Here is an 18282-nt window from a genome sequence, read left to right on the forward strand (position 1 = left end):
AGTAATCACCAGTGTGGGTTCCACCATTCAAGATCCACAACTGACTTCAGTGTACATCATCTACCACTGTACATGTGCTACAGAAAGGTTTGGAGAAACTTGTGTTGTCGCTCTTGATTTCCAGAGCTTCTGACTATGTCTGACATTGAGGCCTGCTAAACAAACTTCCATCTTTTTGTCTACCTACCACTCTCTGTAATTGGGTTACTAGCTTCATTTCTGGTTGTTTACTGCATGTCATGGTGGATGGCTCCTTCTCTTTGAGCTTCACCACTAATGCAGGACTACCTCAGGGCTCTGTCCTATTACCTACTCTCTTTATGTACATAAATGAGCTACTCTCAATCACCACTAATCCTATCCACTGCTTTGCATATAACAGTACTCTACATAAATCCTATTCATTTGACAAACCATGCAATGTACAGACATTTCAAGTTTGAGATCATCTACAACCAGTGCCTTAAACACACAATCCTTTCATGGGTTGAAGACAATTTGCTCACCTTCAATGACACAAAAATGCAGTCTTGCATTTTCTACTTCAAGTATGGATATGGATTTCTGACTGCATGCCTGGTCAGTGTTTTTTACTACTGTGCTGTCATCACTGCTTGTTTCATTTAGCAGTTTTCAAAGTAATTACTCCATAGAACAAGGATATCTTTTTCTTCCGTTTTCATGTCACCTTTATCATTTCTAACTTCTTTTACAGCACTCTTTCCTCCATTCCTAAGCTTCTTCAACAACCTCCAGAATATTTTGCCACCTTCTTGATATTTATTTTCTATATTCTTGCCAAAGTCCTCCCATGACTTTTGTTTAGCTAGTTTTACACAGTGTTTAGCTTTCTTACATTGTCTCTGTATTCTCTAAGAGCACAAGCTGACTTATTTGCCAAGAACTTTTGATATGCTTTCTTGTTTTCCTTCACTGCCTCTTTAACTTCCTGTGTCCACCAGGGAGTTCTGATTTTTTTATCCTTGCAGACAACCTCACCACATGCCTCTCTGACAGAATCAATCAATGTATTCTTCAGAGTTTGCCAATGAATCTCCAAGGTTTGATTCCTGTTCTCAAACTCTTTCATTTTTTCTTCAATAATCTTTGTGTACTTTAGTCTACAGTTCACATCTGAGAGCTGCTCAACTTTTATTCGTTTTAAAACTTTCTTACATGTCATTCTTTTCAATATGAAATTCAATTTTATCCTGCTCAAGACTAAATAGTGATTGCTTCCAATTTCAAATCCTCTGTACACTCTGGTGTCCTGCACCAGGGAGAAAACATCACTATCAACAATAACATAGTCAATCAGACTTTTCTTATTCCTTGCCTCTTTTCTCAATGTGAATTTGTGCACATTTTTATGTTGGAACATGGTGTTAGTAATAACCAGTCCATGTCCTGAGCAGAAATCCAACAGATATTTGCCATTATTATTAGCTTTGCTCTTTTCTCCAAATTTTCCCAAAATATTTTTGTATGTCTCACAATCATTTCCTACTCTGCTATTTAGATCCCCAACAAGGACCAACTTTTCCTTTTTCATTGTGTCAGTTGCTTTTTCTAAAGCCTCAAAAAATTCCTCAACTTCTACTAAGGTAGAAGTTGAGGAATGTCTTAAAAATACAGAGAAAAATGTAGGAGAGCTAAGCTATGCATAGAAAAAGAAAAATCATGGGAAGATTTATAAAAATTCAGAAGATAAATATCAGGAAGGTGGCAAAATGTTCTGGAGGTTATTGAAAAAATGCTTAGAAATAGAGGCAAGAGTAATGGAAAAGGAATCAAATATGATAAAGATGACATGAAAACTGAAGATAAGGATATTCTTGAAATCTGAATAATTACTTTGAAAGACTTAAATGAAACAAACAATGATGAGAGAACATTAGTAGATAATATTCGAGAGAATGCAAACAGGAGAACATGTCAATATTTGGGGATAGAAAAAGCTACCAAAAGTCTGAAATGTGGAAATGCAGCTGGATTAGATGATATTTGATCAGAAATGCTCAAATGTGGAGGTATGATTGCAGCAGCTACTGTATAATTCAGAAGGTTGAATTCCGGGTGATTGGAGCAGAGCTCTCATACAAACATCCATACCCCACCATGAGCATGGATGTTTGTGATTGTCTTCAGATGGGAAATGAATTTCATTACAATCCTACATATTTTTAGTGAGCGTGTAAATAGGATCCAGACATGCACTTCCAAACAACTACAGAAAAAGAATCAAATTATTGTCTGCTCTTCCTAAATGCATCGGGTCGTCGGAATGATTCACTCATCATTCCACATACACACATAACTGAGGGGAAATTCTAAAATATTATTAAACAGGAATTCTCATAAATGGCATTTGAATAACCACGTAAGTTAGAAATACTGAGACATCAAATGAATATTTATTGAAATTTTCATCATCATTATTAAATTCCTGATATGTACCTTTAAGGAATATATAGAATACCATGATATTATTAAGTGATATTAGTAATTCCAATCAACAATTTTCCTCCAGGACTGGGCCACTCGTAGGCAACTCATCCTGAGGTTACTTCAGGTACAAACTTTGTTTGCTTACAATTGGATAAAGGATTAAACCAAGTGGAAAAACTTCCAACATCTATCTCTAATCCAGAGTATTTTAGTAATAAGGTGTGACACCTTTTGGCTACTCGTGTGATTGCAGTAGCTGCTGCAATGGAAATAGGACTTCTGCATTACTTCAACCTTGGTATCACTTCTGGGTCAGGCTCCCACTGATGAGACCTCAATAAATGTTGAAACCAGTCTGGGTAGTGACCCTTCCCATGATGCGTAGCATTATACATGTCTGTAAGGATATGTGCTTTGCATTATGGGATACTAAGGCAAGTGAGGTGAAGTCATTAGCCTCTATGTATGAGTTGCCCAGTCCTGAAGTTACTTCAGGTGCAAACTTTGTTTGCTTACACTTGGATAAAGGATTAAACCAATAAAATAATTTCTTGGCATCTTTAATCTATACTATATCCAAATGGAAAAACTTCCAACAGTTACACTTTCTTTAATGTTAACAATGCCAAGTTCCTTCCTAATGTCTTCATTTTTAATATCTTTCTGCCAATGATGCCATCTATTCACTCTTCTAATATTTCTCAGAATTTTCATATTTGTGGTTTCTAGCTTGATTGGCTGTTTTATTTCTAACTCAGCTCACTGGAAACCTATAGTATCACCAGAAACCAATAGATAAAGTACAACATTTCAGTCATTTAGGCACAATTTTTAGTTAAGCTGTCAAATTTCATCCTCCACCAACTTATCTTTTGTATACTACCACATACATACATTTATTATGTCCATACAATAACCAGTCCATTATTATCTTTTTTATACACAAAATGACATGTATGCAAAATTTGTCATCAAATGACAAACTAATCTATTAACTTAAGGCAATTAATTTTAAAAATTAATGTAAATTAAATTATGCACATGGATGCATTTACAGCCAATAAAATCAATTCTGAAAATCAGTACATTCTGAAATAAAGAGCCAAAAGGCCTCAATTCAGCGATGAAAAATTATACAAATTAAGTGGATATTGAATCCAACATTATTTCACAACTGAATATATAGAAACTACATGGGTTTCGTGCCGAATATAGAAACTAAAAAAGTTTCGACGGATCCAAGTGTAAAAAATCCACTTAATTTGTATAATCATTACATTCATTCTGAAACATCCAATTATCGTTATTCAGAAGGTATACTTACCAGCTCAACCCTTCCAAACCCTCCAACACCTAAAGTGGCAACAATATGCAGATCAGATAGCCTTACATGAGCAAATTCTTCATTCATTCTAAATATAATGAAATAATTATGAGCATAGCTCTAGAGTTTAAAGAAATTTTAATATATAAATGTAGTGTAATAAGTATTTCTAAAGTCAATAAACACCTTATCAGTATATGATTTCAGAAAAATAAAACTTATTTCTTATTCAGTAACTTATAGTATTGATGGTATACTGCTGTGCAGAACAGGTAATGTGCTGGTAAACAGTTTGTTTAGCAAATTGTACACACTCAAAATATCAGTCTGTCTTCAATTTTTGGTAGTGATAAGTGGCATAAATTCCACAATTTTATACAGCTAAATTAGAGGTCAACAATATTGTTTAATAAACGAATTTGATATATAACTTTTATTCTCTCTCTTTTGAGTATGATGTTATCTTACAGTTCATAAACAATGTCGAATTGCAACTGTGATCCATAAACATAAAATCATAATTGCAATCCATAAACAATGTAAAATAGTTTATGGGCTGCAAAGATATCTTAAAACTGGTGACATAGTAAACCCAAAAATATTCACAAACATTTATTGCTAAACAGGTTGGGTAGGTTTACAAGCAACTAAGGCTATGAAGGCAGCATGTCTTTTAACTGCATGAATTCTTCTTCTTCTTAATGGCTCACCTGCTTTCTGGGATGAAAAATCGAAGTTTTCATAACGATAAACTTTGCCACCTCCATATCAGATCAGCTAGCTAAGTTTTAGGTGAAAAGAACTCAGCTTGGCAAGGTAAGATTCAGACTCACACTTAGCTAAGTGGCAATGTTTGGCATAAAACTAGGAAAAATAAGACAACTTGATATAAATAAGACAAGACAACTAATAAGATGTTTTCCACGCCTAGGGATGATGTGGAAAACAGCAGATGTGAAATGTTCAGGTAAATTGGTTGAGGGGTGAGATGATCCAAATGGGAGATCTTAATTATGAAAGTATGGAAGAAGGAGATAACATATAGAAGAAATGAGACTAAATTCCTTGAATTTCTACTAAATAACTATCTCACTGTGCAATAGAAGCACCATGAAGTTGGATGATTGTAAATGATATATCAATTCTGGTGACAGCAAACCAAAATACTGATCTGGGAACATCTGAATGAAACATGATCAGAAATTGATCATTTTAATAAATGGAAAGCAGATGAGATCAGCTCAAAATTTTAGAGCTTATAACAAGGTAGAACTAAACTCTGAAATATCTGAAAGCAAAAATGAACTCTTAGTGTAGAAGAACCATTCCAAAAAAACTACTGAATAACTCAGTGAGCTTTGGTACAAATGCTCTGTCAGAAATAATAATAATAATACGAAAAGAACTTCCCACTATTATTATTATGTGACATCTCGAAGGACTCATTGCACAGGAGGACACAGCTCACCATCTCTAACTACTACTATTACTTCCACCATCACCAATAGTATTATTCTGTCTGTAAACTACATGTGTTCTCATAGTCAATTTAATTTCTCTACGAAGAATGAAAAAACACAAGTTTCCAGGAGAAAAAATTCCTGCTACTTCCATATGAGATTGACTAACTCATCTTCAATATATTCAATATATTGAAAAATCCCATACATAAAGATTAATCTCATCATGACAAGAACCAAACCAAGGTCTTTTGCAATTGAAGGAGATAATGTCCTGTTGTTCTTCGAATTGCACTAATATGTGCCTCCATAGTGCAATTACCCTTCAATTGGAAAAGACCTGAGTTTAATTCTTGCCATGACAAGATTGGCACATAAGTGTGTGCTAATCTTACAATACAAAAATTTGAAACTGCACTAAAAACCCAAAAGAATGAGAAGGCACCTGGATTGAATGATATAACAGCAAAGGCTATTAAACATGGAGGGGAAGGAATCTAGAAACAACTGTTAAATATCTGTAATACAGCTCTAGCTACATCCAACATTCCATCACAATGGAGAGAAGGCCTAACAATACCAATGCCAGAAAAACAACCCAGAAAATTACACTACTCCCTACCACACTGAAAATCTATAACAGGATGACTGTAAACCGAAATGAACCTTATGTACTTCTACTCAAAAATCAAAGCTGGTTTCCTGAAAAACAGAAACAGTGATAAACATATCCAATGCCATAGAAGGCTGCTAGAAGGAACAAAAGATAAAAACTTCATAGATTTCTCAAAGCCTTCGACTCAATCAACAGACAAAAGATGTTCAAAATTCTAAGTTATTATGGCATACCCTGGAAAATACTCAAAGCAAAAGTAGAACCATACCAGAATTATCATGCAAGAGTTAATAGAGATATGCCATATCTTTTTATTATTACCCTTAATTATGTGTATTCACAATCACAAGTAATGGGTATGGAATAACTATCAAAGATTCAGCAGGACAAACCCACACAAGCAGTTTATGTTTTGCAGATTATTATTATTATTATTATTCAGGCCTCCATGGAGTCAAAAAACTCATCGTGGGAGGTCCTTTCTAAGAAACACAAGACTATCAAGACTCATTGAGGAAGGTCCCTCCTAGGACACACAAAGTCTGTCATACCACTCCTTAAACGCATTGACCATTCTCGATCTCACCACTCCATCAGGCAACGCATTCAAGAGTTCAACCACCCTGCATGCAAAGAAACCACTCCTCACCCACTTTCTCACAGTTTCCTTTCGTAACTTCCAGGGATGGCCCCTTGTCATGACTCCTTCCCGCTGTTCAACCAAGCAAAGGAACTCCCCAGTGTCAACCCTGTAACCACCTCTCAACAGTTTAAAAGTCTCTATCATAACGCCTCTCCTTCTATCCACCAAACTCTGCAGTCCACACTCTCTCAGCCGATCCTCATAACTAACATTGTACAGTCCTGACACCATCTTTGTTATCTGCCTTTGTACCCTTTCCACAGTTAATTTATCCCCTTCAAATCCTGGGGACCAGATCTGAGAACAATAGTCTAAGTGTGGTCTGATCAGAGTCTTATACAACGGAATGATAACTCGTTTATCTCTGCAGGTCAGCATCCTTCTCATTATTGCAGCAATCCTCTGTGTTACCTTCACCACCTTTGCAGTATGTCCCCTAAATTTCAGTTCTCTATCAACATCAACCCCAGATCTCTTGTCTCCCCTACTTCCTCCAGTTTAACTCCTCCCATAGAGTATGCAGCGTCCCATCGATGTGTCCCAAACCTCAAGACCTTACATTTTAATGCATTAAACTGACACCCCCATTCATTTGCCCATCTGTCTAGCTTATTCAAATCCTCTTGCAGGGCTACCACATCTGCACTATTACTAATAACTCTTCCCAGCTTCGCATCATCCGCAAACAACTAAATATCCCCTTGCAATCCACAGACAATGTCATTGATATAAAGGTTAAACAATATAGGTCCCAGCACTGAGCCCTGTGGAACACCACTTGTAACCTTCTGCCACTTTGATACTGCTCCACCATACACAACTCTCTGATACCTATCGGACAGCCAATCCTGAATCCAGTTGACCAATCTGACATCCAGACCCATGTGCTGCAACTTGAATATCAGCTTATCATGATGAAGTTATACTGATTGACTAACATTCAGACTGCCCAAAACCACTTAAATAATTTATGTAAAAATAGAGCTGATTGGGTTGGTGGTCAATAGCAGTAAATTTAAAGTTCTAAAGAACAGAAGAGAAGAAAATATTAGGCTAAATGACAATATTCTTGTAGAGGTAAATGATTTTAAGTAGCTTGGTTCCTACCTCGATACTCTAACTGACAGTGAAAAGAAAGCACAATGTTCTTCACTCCATAAAAGTCTAACTAATATCTGGAAATCCAATCTCATCATCACTAAATATCAAAATTTGTCTGTACGAAACCACCAGTCAAGTCATATTTACACATGGTGCAAAAACATGGAATATTACTACTCAACAAGTAGTTAATGTTATAAGTAGTTATAGGACAACATGCCTTCAAACAATATTAGGATATACATGGCAAGATCACAATCCTAATACTATTATTCTTGAAGAAAGCCAACCAAGACTACTAATAAAAACAATTCAAAAATAGTGAAATGAGATGACTTGGGCACCAACTTAGGCATTCACCTATATTCAATGCTCCTATTCTCTACAGGCCAATTGATGGGCACAGAGAAAAAGCAAGACCAAGAAAACATGTTTTGGCAATACATAAGAAAACTTCTTTTTGATGATGAGGCTTGTGAACCACCTGATATTTACTCTTTGGCACAAAACAAAGCAACTTGGCTGACTTTCATCTAAAAAACTTATCTCCATGAGTTCTTGTTATATGAATATTTCTGTATATAGCTCTCTATTCATACATGAATAGATGATAAGAATATTGGGAGTTAATACCATTTAAAAAAGTTTGCAGTACTGAACAATGGTTAGCATTTAGCTTTGCTACATGAATAACAACAGTCAGAGAGAGAGAGATGACTATCGAACAGTCAAATTATATACAATAGATTCAAGTTAATTGAGACACACTGGAACTAGAAAGGTTTTACCCAAATAAGCAGCTTCCCCAATTATGCAAAGTTTCATGTTAATAGTTAAAAAGATATAAAAGTACACAGTAACATTTGACTGAGCAACAAATAATTTATTCAAATTAATTATAATGGTGAAATCATCATCGTCATCAAATTCCTGACATGTACCCTCAAGGTGTGTACAGGATATGATAGTACTACATGAAAAATTTACATCATTACTAACTTCCTATCTACAATTTTCCTCCAAATCAGTCTGTTACTTGTCAAGACTCCAATATTATCATTATCAGATCTTATATTTCTATCGTCTGAGGCACTTTGTACCGTATCAATCCACCTATATCTGGTCTTCCTCTGGCTTGTTTTCCTGCCAACCTGGCAGAGAACACTTGTTTTGCTAATCTTTCCTTGCCCATTCTGTTTAAGTGACCATACCACCTGAGATTAACTCTACTAACGCACTCCTGGATGCTGACAATGTCAAGTTCTTTCCTAACATCCTCATTTTTAATATGATATTGCCATTGATGCCATCTGTTCACACCTCTAATCTTTCTCAGGCCTCTCATATCTGCGGTCTCTAGTCTTTGGTCAAGTGTTTTACTTCTGACCCAGCTCTCAGATCCATAAGTTAAAATTGGTTTGAACACTGTCTTGTATACAGCTAATTTAGTGTTCTGGCTAATTTCTCTCTTATTCCATATGAATTTATTCAATTGACTTCCCACCATACCAGCTTTGCTGATTCTGTTGTCTATTTCTATATTTAATTTACCATCTTCACTAAAAATTGTGCCTAAGTAGCTGAAATGTTTTACTTGTTCCACAGGTTCTCCATTCGCAAATCATTGAAAATGTCAACATACAGTTGCCATTTTCAATGATTCTGCCTATTTTCATTGTCTTTTTATTGCTGACCTTCATACCATATCTATTACAACAGTTATCATTTAGTCAGAGAATCTTGCAGACTTGTAGCGGATTTATTTAGAAATATAACATTATCCGCATAAAGCAAAGAGGTGACATTAACATCTCCAATTTTGATATCATGTTTAATACCACTTTCCTTCATAATGTGATCCATATAGATAATGAATAACAGAGTGGATAATGTACATCCTTGTGAGAAACTTGAGAAACGGGTCAGATATAATGCCCCATTGACAACATATAACTGTAGCGTATTGAATAGCTTCTCTCTTGACACCTTGTCATATGCCTTTTCCCGATCGACAAAGCTTAAATACAGATCTTTGTTATATTCCCATGCTTTCTCAACTATTTGTCGTAAAGTGAAGATCCGATCCTGACAGCCTCTATTTGACCTGAATCCAGCTTGTTTTTCACCAAGCTTTTCTTCCACAATTCTTCTCAACCGTTTCTCAAGTATACTTGCATAGATCTTGCCAGGAACACTCAGTAGGGAAATACCTCTGTAACTCTCACATTTTTTTATTTCCCTTTTTATATATGGATACTATTAAAGCTTCACTCCAATCATCGAGAATTCGTCCCTCTGTCCAGGCTTTCTGAACTATGCAGTGCAGCCACTATAAGACTTTTATACCACCATACTTCAGCATTTCTGGTCGAATATCATCTACTCCTGCTGCCTTTCCACATTTCAAGCCTTTGATGGCTTTTTCTACTTCAAGTATGGATATATATTCCTGACTGTATGCCTGTTGAGCGTTTTTTACCACTGTGCTATCACTGCTTGTTTCATTTAGAAATTTTTCGAAGAAATCATTCCATACTTCAAGGATATCTTTTTCTCCCATTTTCATATCACCTTTATCATCTCTAACTCCTTTTACAGCACTTTTTCCTCCATTTCTAAGCTTCTTCAACAACCTCCAGAATATCTTACCACCTTCTTGATATTTATTTTCTATGTTCTTGCCAAAGTCCTCCCATGACTTTTGTTTAGCTAGTTTTACACAGTGTTTCGCTTTCTTACATTTGTCTCTGTATTCTCTAAGAGTAAAAGCTGCCTTATTTGCCAGGAACTTTTGATATGCTTTCTTGTTTTCCTTCACTGCCTCTTTAACTTTCTGTGTCCACCAGGGAGTTCTGATTTTTTTATCCTTGCAGACTACCTCACCACATGCCTCTCTGGCTGAATCAATCAGGGTTTTCTTCAAGGCTTGCCACTGAATCTCCAAGGTTTGGTTCCTGTTCTCAAACTCTTTCATTTTTTCTTCAATAATCTTTGTTATTTTAGTCAACAGTTCACATCTGAGAGCTGCTCAACTTTTATTCGCTTTAAAACTTTCTTACATGTTATTCTTTTCAATATGAAAAATTCAATTTTATACTGCTCAAGACTTAATAGTGATCACTTCCAATTTCAAATCCTCTGTACACTCTGGTGTCCTGCACCAGGGAGAAAACATCACTATCAACAATAACATAGTCAATCAGACTTTTCTTATTCCTTGCCTCTTTTCTCAATGTGAATTTGTGCACATTTTTATGTTGGAACATGGTGTTAGTAATAACCAGTCCATGTCCTGAGCAGAGATCCAACAGGTATTTGCCATTATTATTAGCTTTGCTCTTTTCTCCAAATTTTCCCAAAATAATTTTGTATGTCTGACAATCATTTCCTACTCTGCTATTTAGATCCCCAACAAGGACCAACTTTTCCTTTTTCATTGTGTCAGTTGCTTTTTCTAAAGCGTCAAAAAATTCCTCCACTTCTACCTTATTTATTTTAGTTGAACCTTCTGTGGGGGACCATAGGCACAAATAAGTCTGATTGTCCAATTCCCCATTCAGATATTTGCCCACATCACTCTACTTGAGACTGCCTGCCAGTCTCAAGTAGAGTCATGTCCCACATAGCTAAAAAAGATTTTTTAGCTATGTGACCAGTAGGAGCAGAATGATTGTGGAAGAATGACATATTATTATTATTATTATTAAACAAGACCTCATGGAGTCAAAGACTCATCTAGGAGGTCCTTTTTTCTCACACACATCTCATCATACCGCGTCTTAAACACATTCAAACTCCTTGCAGACACCACACTCTCAGGCAAGGCATTCCAATCACTCACAACTCTGCACGAAAAAAACCTGCCTCTCACTCCCCTACTCACACCCTCTTTATACAGTTTCCAGGGATGACCTCTGGTTCTCCCCTGATCTCCCACTATTCTCTGTAGACTTCTCCACCATTGATCCTATAACAACCCCTTTCCAACTTGTAGGTCTCTATCATATCTCCCCTCTTCCTTCTCTCCACTAGACTCTGCAAATTACATCTTTTCAATCTTTCCTCATACTCGACATTCCAGAGGTCAGAAACTACCTTAGTCAGTCGCCTTTGGACCCTTTCCAACATCTCTTCATCCTTTTGAAAACCAGGTGACCAAATCTGGGCACAATAGTCCATGTGTGGCCTAATCAAAGCCTTATATAATGGAACAAGAATCTCCCTACTTCTACACGTCAGTGTCCTCCGCATCATTCCCAGAAGTCTTTGTGTTGTCTTCACAATTTTGGCGATGTGTCCCCTAAATTTTAGATCCTTATCCACTATCACCCCCAGATCTCTTATATCCTCTACTTCCAACAATATATTCTCACCAAGCATAAATTCTGCATCCCATCTTTGTTTTCCAAATTTTAAAACCTTACATTTTGCAACATTGAACTCACATCCCCATTTGCTTGCCCAATCACTCAATTTATTCAAGTCATCTTGCAAGGCCACAACATCTTCACTACTCTTTATGGTTCGTCCCAACTTTGCATCATCTGCAAACAACTGAATATCTCCATCCAAATCTTCGCCAATATCATTAATATACAAGTTAAATAGTAATGGCCCTAAAACAGATCCCTGAGGCACTCCACTAGTGACTTTCCTTTTCCTGGATACTGCACTCCCATACACAACTTGTTGATACCTATCAGATAGCCAGTCTCCAATCCAATGCACTAATCTAATATCCAACTCCATCTGCTCTAGTTTGACTGTCAACTTATCATGAGGTACTCTATCAAAAGCTTTTGCGAAATCCAAGTATATTACTGTGTATCCTTCTCCTCTGTCCAAGGAAGCAGTCACTTTATTGTAATAAGTAAGTAGATTAAGTTGTAAGTAAGTACATGACCTCCCTTTAGCAAATCCATGCTGTCCATCAAAGATTATACCATTGTTGTCAACCCAACTCTGGATCCTAGTTCTCACAAGCTTCTCCAACAACTTAACCACAACACCTGACACACAGATAGGCCTATAGTTTGATGCTTGAGTTCGATCACCTCCTTTATGAAGTGGCACAATCTTGCCCTTCTTCCACTCTTTAGGGACTTGATCAAGTGCAAGACTCGTATTAAAAAAATATGTCAAGGCAGGTGTCAACTCTCTGGCACATTCCTTCAGAATACGTGGTGATATATTATCAAGTCCCACAGCCTTATTTACATCTAGTTCGCTCAACTCCCCAAACACCTCTTGCTCACTTACAGTCAGTCTCTCCTCCCCATCATCAACTGCTCTTAATCTCTCCATTGTGGGATAAAAATGAGAATAGAGTGATGACTGATGCAGAGGACATAGTGGAATTGTTTAATGAACACTTTATTTCAGTATTTCTTCCTGGAGGAGTAAATTTTAATACTAGAGAGATAGGGCAGGTTCGAGGTTTATAGGTGCAGGAAGAGAGTGTGTTCCAAATACTGAGTACTCTGGATGTCAGTAAAGCTGTGGGAATGTCTCAAAACTCGTGGTGATGGTATTTCACCGCGAGTTTTGAGAGAATGTGCTAAAAGAACTGACAGCTCCTTTGACCTGGCTTTTCAATGAAGACAGGAAGTATCTAATTATAGATACTTCCTGTCTTCACCTGTCTCCTTATATCTCTTTCATAGCCTCTTTTTCGCATGCAGTTCCTGTTTAATATTGTTTGTCATCCACTTTATATATATTTCACCATTATAATTAATTTGAATATATATTTCACCATGGGACCGATTGTTAAATTAGTGAGTGACCGTATACAGCATTGGGCAGATGACGGTAATGTATCTATGAGAGTCAACATGGATTTGTTAAGGGGTGTTCTTGTTTTAGTAATATGCTAGCCTTTTATAATAAAATTACAAGAGCAGTAGATGAGGGAAAGGCATATACTGCCATTTTCTAGGATTTAGCGAAGGTATTTGACAGGGTGCCTCATGATAAGCTGATATTTAAATTGCAGCACAGGGGTTTGGGAGTCAGGTTCGTCAACTAGATTCAGGATTGGCTGTATCAGAGAATTGTGTATGGTGGAGCAGTATCAAAGTGGCAGAAGGTTACAAGTGGTGTTCCACAGGGCTCAGTGCTGGGACCTATATTGTTTAACCTTTATATCAATGACATTGTCTGTGGATTGCAAGGGGATATTTAGTTGTTTGCGGATGATGCGAAGCTGGGAAGAGTTATTAGTAATAGTGCAGATGTGGTAGCCCTGCAAGAGGATTTGAATAAGCTAGACAGATGGGCAAATGAATGGGGGTGTCAGTTTAATGCATTAAAATGTAAGGTCTTGAGGTTTGGGACACATCGATGGGACGCTGCATACTCTATGGGAGGAGTTAAACTGGAGGAAGTAGGGGAGACAAAGATCTGGGGTTGATGATTGATAGAAACCTGAAATTTAGGGGACATACTGCAAAGGTGGTGAAGGTAACACAGAGGATTGCTGCAATAATGAGAAGGATGCTGACCTGCAGAGATAAACGAGTTATCATTCCGTTGTATAAGACTCTGATCAGACCACACTTAGACTATTGTTCTCAGATCTGGTCCCCAGGATTTGAAGGGGATAAATTAACTGTAGAAACGGTACAAAGGCAGATAACAAAGATGGCTTCAGGACTGTACAATGTTAGTTATCAGGATCAGTTGTGGGAATGTGGACTGCAGAGTTTGGTGGATAGAAGAAGGAGAGGTGATATGATTGAGACTTTTAAACTGTTGAGAGGTGGTTACAGGGCTGACACTGGGGAGTTCTTTCGCTTGGTTGAACAGCGGGAAGGAGTGATGACAAGAGGCCATCCCTGGAAGTTACGAAAAGGAAACTGTGAGAAAGAGCTTGAGGAGTGGTTTCTATGCATGGAGGATGGCTGAACCATGGAATGCATTGCCTGATGGAGTGGTGAGAGCATGAACAGTCAATAAGTTTAAGGAGTGGTATGATAGACTTTGTGTTTCCTAGGAAGAACCTCCCACGATGAGTCTTTTGACTCCATGGAGGCCTGAATAATAATAATAATAATAATACATATTTAAATTTCCATCACTGCTAATATCAACAGAGACAATGACCAATTGTCCTTAAAGTCCTTCAATGTAATCCTATTTAAAAATCATCATGACCCAGCTTCTTAACTAGATTCTCTTCTTCTGTAACATTGGACTACAGATGTACATTCCTCATCCAGTTATAATAAAGAACCACTGATTAAGGGCATCCTAAACATCAGGATCATTACCTTCACACTTTTGTTTTTGAGATGTTCCCTGTTTTCCATGGTAGGTTCATCCTTGTCGTAGTGTATCTTGCTATTGTATTAAGCTTGCAATTGTAGATTTTGGTATCCCAGTTAACTCCTCAAGATGACAATGACTGGTATTGGGTGAATGGATTTTGATTTGGTCTAGTAAAGCAATCTTTTTTTGGCTAGCGACAAATCTTTACATGGCATCTTGGTAAAGATCCAAAATTTTATAAAATAAAAAACAAAATTATCCAAAAACAGAGCACTGAAAAATCTTTACACTTTTCTGATTAGGTGAAAGATGACAAGTTCACACAGTGATGCTAGTTGGAAATTGTTTCCCCTTAGAAGGTAACACACTATATAACCTGAGCCTGTGAGAGGAATGATGAGTCATTCACATGCCTATATACATAAAACACATGTGGAACAGAGCTAATAAGTCATTTACAAGTTATAGTTTTGACCAGTATGACCTTTGCTCTCCTGGTGCCAATAATCCTTAAACCACTGACCATTTACAAGCAATTACATCAGAGGGATAGTCTTCAGTCTCCTGGCCTGAATAAATAGCTTGCTATCTCAAATAAGCAAAGATAGCATGGCAATTTTCTTGATTTGGATTTGATCTTTATGATTTCCCCAAATAAATGGATACCCCAATTAACCAGATTTCTACTGTATATACCAGCTGATACCACAGCATTCTTACAAGTTCTACAAGAAAATTAAAGACAATTATATTTTATTTGTTCTGATAATTAAACAAACCATTTTTAAAGGGAGTGGGAGAAGTATACTGTTTCACTTACCAGAAGATCCAACTGACAGCAGGAAAGAAAAAAAAAATAAAAATAAATACTGTAGGACCTGAATCAACTGCTTAATATTTTCATTATTGTAGACAATCGTCCAACGATAACAATCTAATAAACTGACATCATGATCATCAACTTACTTTCTCCTGTAATTTGGTTCTTCATCATAATTTTTGGCTGTTATCTCATCAATATGACTGATATGTTGATTAAATGACCTAAAATGAAGAATTAAAATGATTAAATTCTTATTTAATCTGACCTTAACAATTAGCAAATTGTTAAAATTATTCTTATTTAATCAACTGGTTTGTGTGATTGTATATGATGCATCTGGGAAAAGTAGAAATATGAGAAGCTGTGTGCAAATGATGCTGATATGAATATCGGACAAAATAGAACATTTTTTTGATATAATAAAGAAAAACTTTCAAAACAAAATCTTTTTTTATAAAAACACAGATGCAGCACTACTAATCACTTTATGGAACTTCTTTTGAATTATTGGGACATTATTTAAAAAAAAAAAAAAAAAAATGGTGAGTTGGGCAAGTACATTTTTCATGTGGCAAGTAGAGTTTCACATAATTTGTAGAGTCCTGCATATATATATCATTGTGGGCCATCAGAGCAAGGCACACTAAACATCTCAGATTGACTGACATGCTTGTTCACTAATGCCAGAATTATCAGGTATAAATGGAAACATACCTGCTTTTTATTTATGGTGTAGTATGCCCACACTTGCCAGAGCTTTGCTTGGTGACTTGCCAAGAATAGTCGATTCATGCTGAAGGAGCGAAAGAAATGAAGGATGTACAAATTGGTCACAACACATGATTTCTTGTCGGTCACTGTCCTAGTAGTAGCAGCTTGTTTTTTGTTGTTGCAGAAGATGGATTGATTACCCTATTATCAGAATGGATTCTCTTTCTTGTGACATGCGCAGAAGAGTCTCGCATCTGTGGGTGTACTATATAATAGTAGGAAGCAATCACCTTATAGGAAGATTGTGTAGTTCTGTGGTAATGTTTACATTTACATGGTGCTAGAACAAGGAAGGAAAGTGCTAAAAGTCAGTTTGATTATAGTTGCCAACTAGAGGAATTGTTTCTAGGTATATATGGGTTTTTGATCTCAATTCAGAAAAACTAACCCTAGAACTGACACCATTTCAGACAGTAATATACTAGTTAGCATTTAAGAAAAGATTACAGTAGCTGTATATAACCCACTTGTCTTGATGCCTCGAAATTCACAGTCCTAAAATTAACATTTACAACTAAGATTCTGCCTACTCCCTTTGGAAATGTAAGGCATAAGTGGATTTATTTATTCATAATTTATATTGTTCTATGCGATAACAGTAGTTATTGCATAGAATATCTCCCTATGTCTAGGACCATAGGAACACATAATTATATGCATAAAAGAAAACTTGGTTAAAAAAAATTAAATAGTGAAAGTGTTATAAAATATGATCAGTTGTTACAGTGCAATAAACTTGGTAACATCATAACTTTTTGATCATCAGTTCGAGTGTCTGACAACACAATTATGAAGTTTAGGTATAAAATGGGAAAAAATTTCCAATACTGATGATGATGATTTCAACAACTGTTCTCTTTATCTGCATTTTCTTCTACTTTGTCAAATAACTCAGTTTTTTCTTTTTATGTCTCCAGACCTATGACACATAAGTAAAAAAGATAACTGAAAGAAGTTCCCTACATTATGAACTTATATGGCCACTTGGATATCTGCATGATAAGGAAAAATTACAGAGTTCAGAAACAAGTGACTGTCTCAGAAGTGTAAGATAGCCACCAGCCCTGCTCTGAATGGAAATGCACTCTACAGAACTTGTTAGGTAAGAGGAGAAGTGGCATGGTTGAGATATAAAATTGGTGAGATGAGCTTGCCATACACTGAAGTGCCAATGAATTACGGATAGCTACTTAGTAACGTGTTAGACCCTCCCCCCCAGATAATGACTGCCACACAATGAGGCAAGGACTCTACAAACTTGCAGAAATGTTTCACAGATATGCCAACCCATGCATCCTCCAGAGCTGTCCACAATTCGCTTGAGTTCGGCAGTGATTGGACATGGGCCTAAACACTCTGCCCAAAGGTATCCCAAAGATTTTCTATGCCATTTAAATCAGGGCTTCTAGGTGGCCACTTCACTATTTCAAAAGTCAACGGAATGCTCCTGGAACCAAGCATTAGCATGCTTGGACCTGCGAGATGAGTCAGAAGCCATCTCAATTGGGATGCATGATGAACATAAATGGGTGTAAATGGTTAGCCATCAGTTCCACGTACCGGGATGCACTGAGAGTCATTGGTACACATACCAAAGTCATCCAATTGAAGACACCCCCAGACCATCACTGAGCCATCATCACCAGCTCATACAATTCCAACCTGACATGCAGGATTCATGGTTTCATGGGGTTGGTGCCATATCCTCAGTCTCCAATTGATGCTATGAAGTTTAAATCATGGTTCATCACTCCAGGCTACACACATCACCAATTTTCAATCGTCTAGTTTCGATGGTCTTTAGCCAAGGCAAGGCATTCAAGTCCA

General features: G+C 36.7%; 1 protein-coding gene across 1 annotated transcript in view; it reads right to left on the minus strand.

Moving 5' to 3' along the window:
• Positions 1 to 18282, minus strand: part of LOC150095872 (cGMP-dependent protein kinase, isozyme 2 forms cD4/T1/T3A/T3B-like) — a 191579-nt gene that overhangs the window by 33258 nt on the left and 140039 nt on the right. Inside the window, exons 9-10 of the mRNA XM_090409445.1 lie at positions 15828 to 15905; positions 3773 to 3860 (exon numbers count right to left, since the gene is read on the minus strand). Of these exons, the coding sequence (XP_090265571.1) occupies positions 3773 to 3860; positions 15828 to 15905 (166 nt within the window). The remainder of the gene's footprint in view (positions 1 to 3772; positions 3861 to 15827; positions 15906 to 18282) is intronic.

Source organism: Typopeltis vanoorti, chromosome 19 (assembly GCF_054136105.1).
Source record: "Typopeltis vanoorti isolate ZY-2024b chromosome 19, IOZ_Tvanoo_1.0, whole genome shotgun sequence".
Taxonomy (NCBI): Eukaryota; Metazoa; Arthropoda; class Arachnida; order Uropygi; family Thelyphonidae; genus Typopeltis; species Typopeltis vanoorti.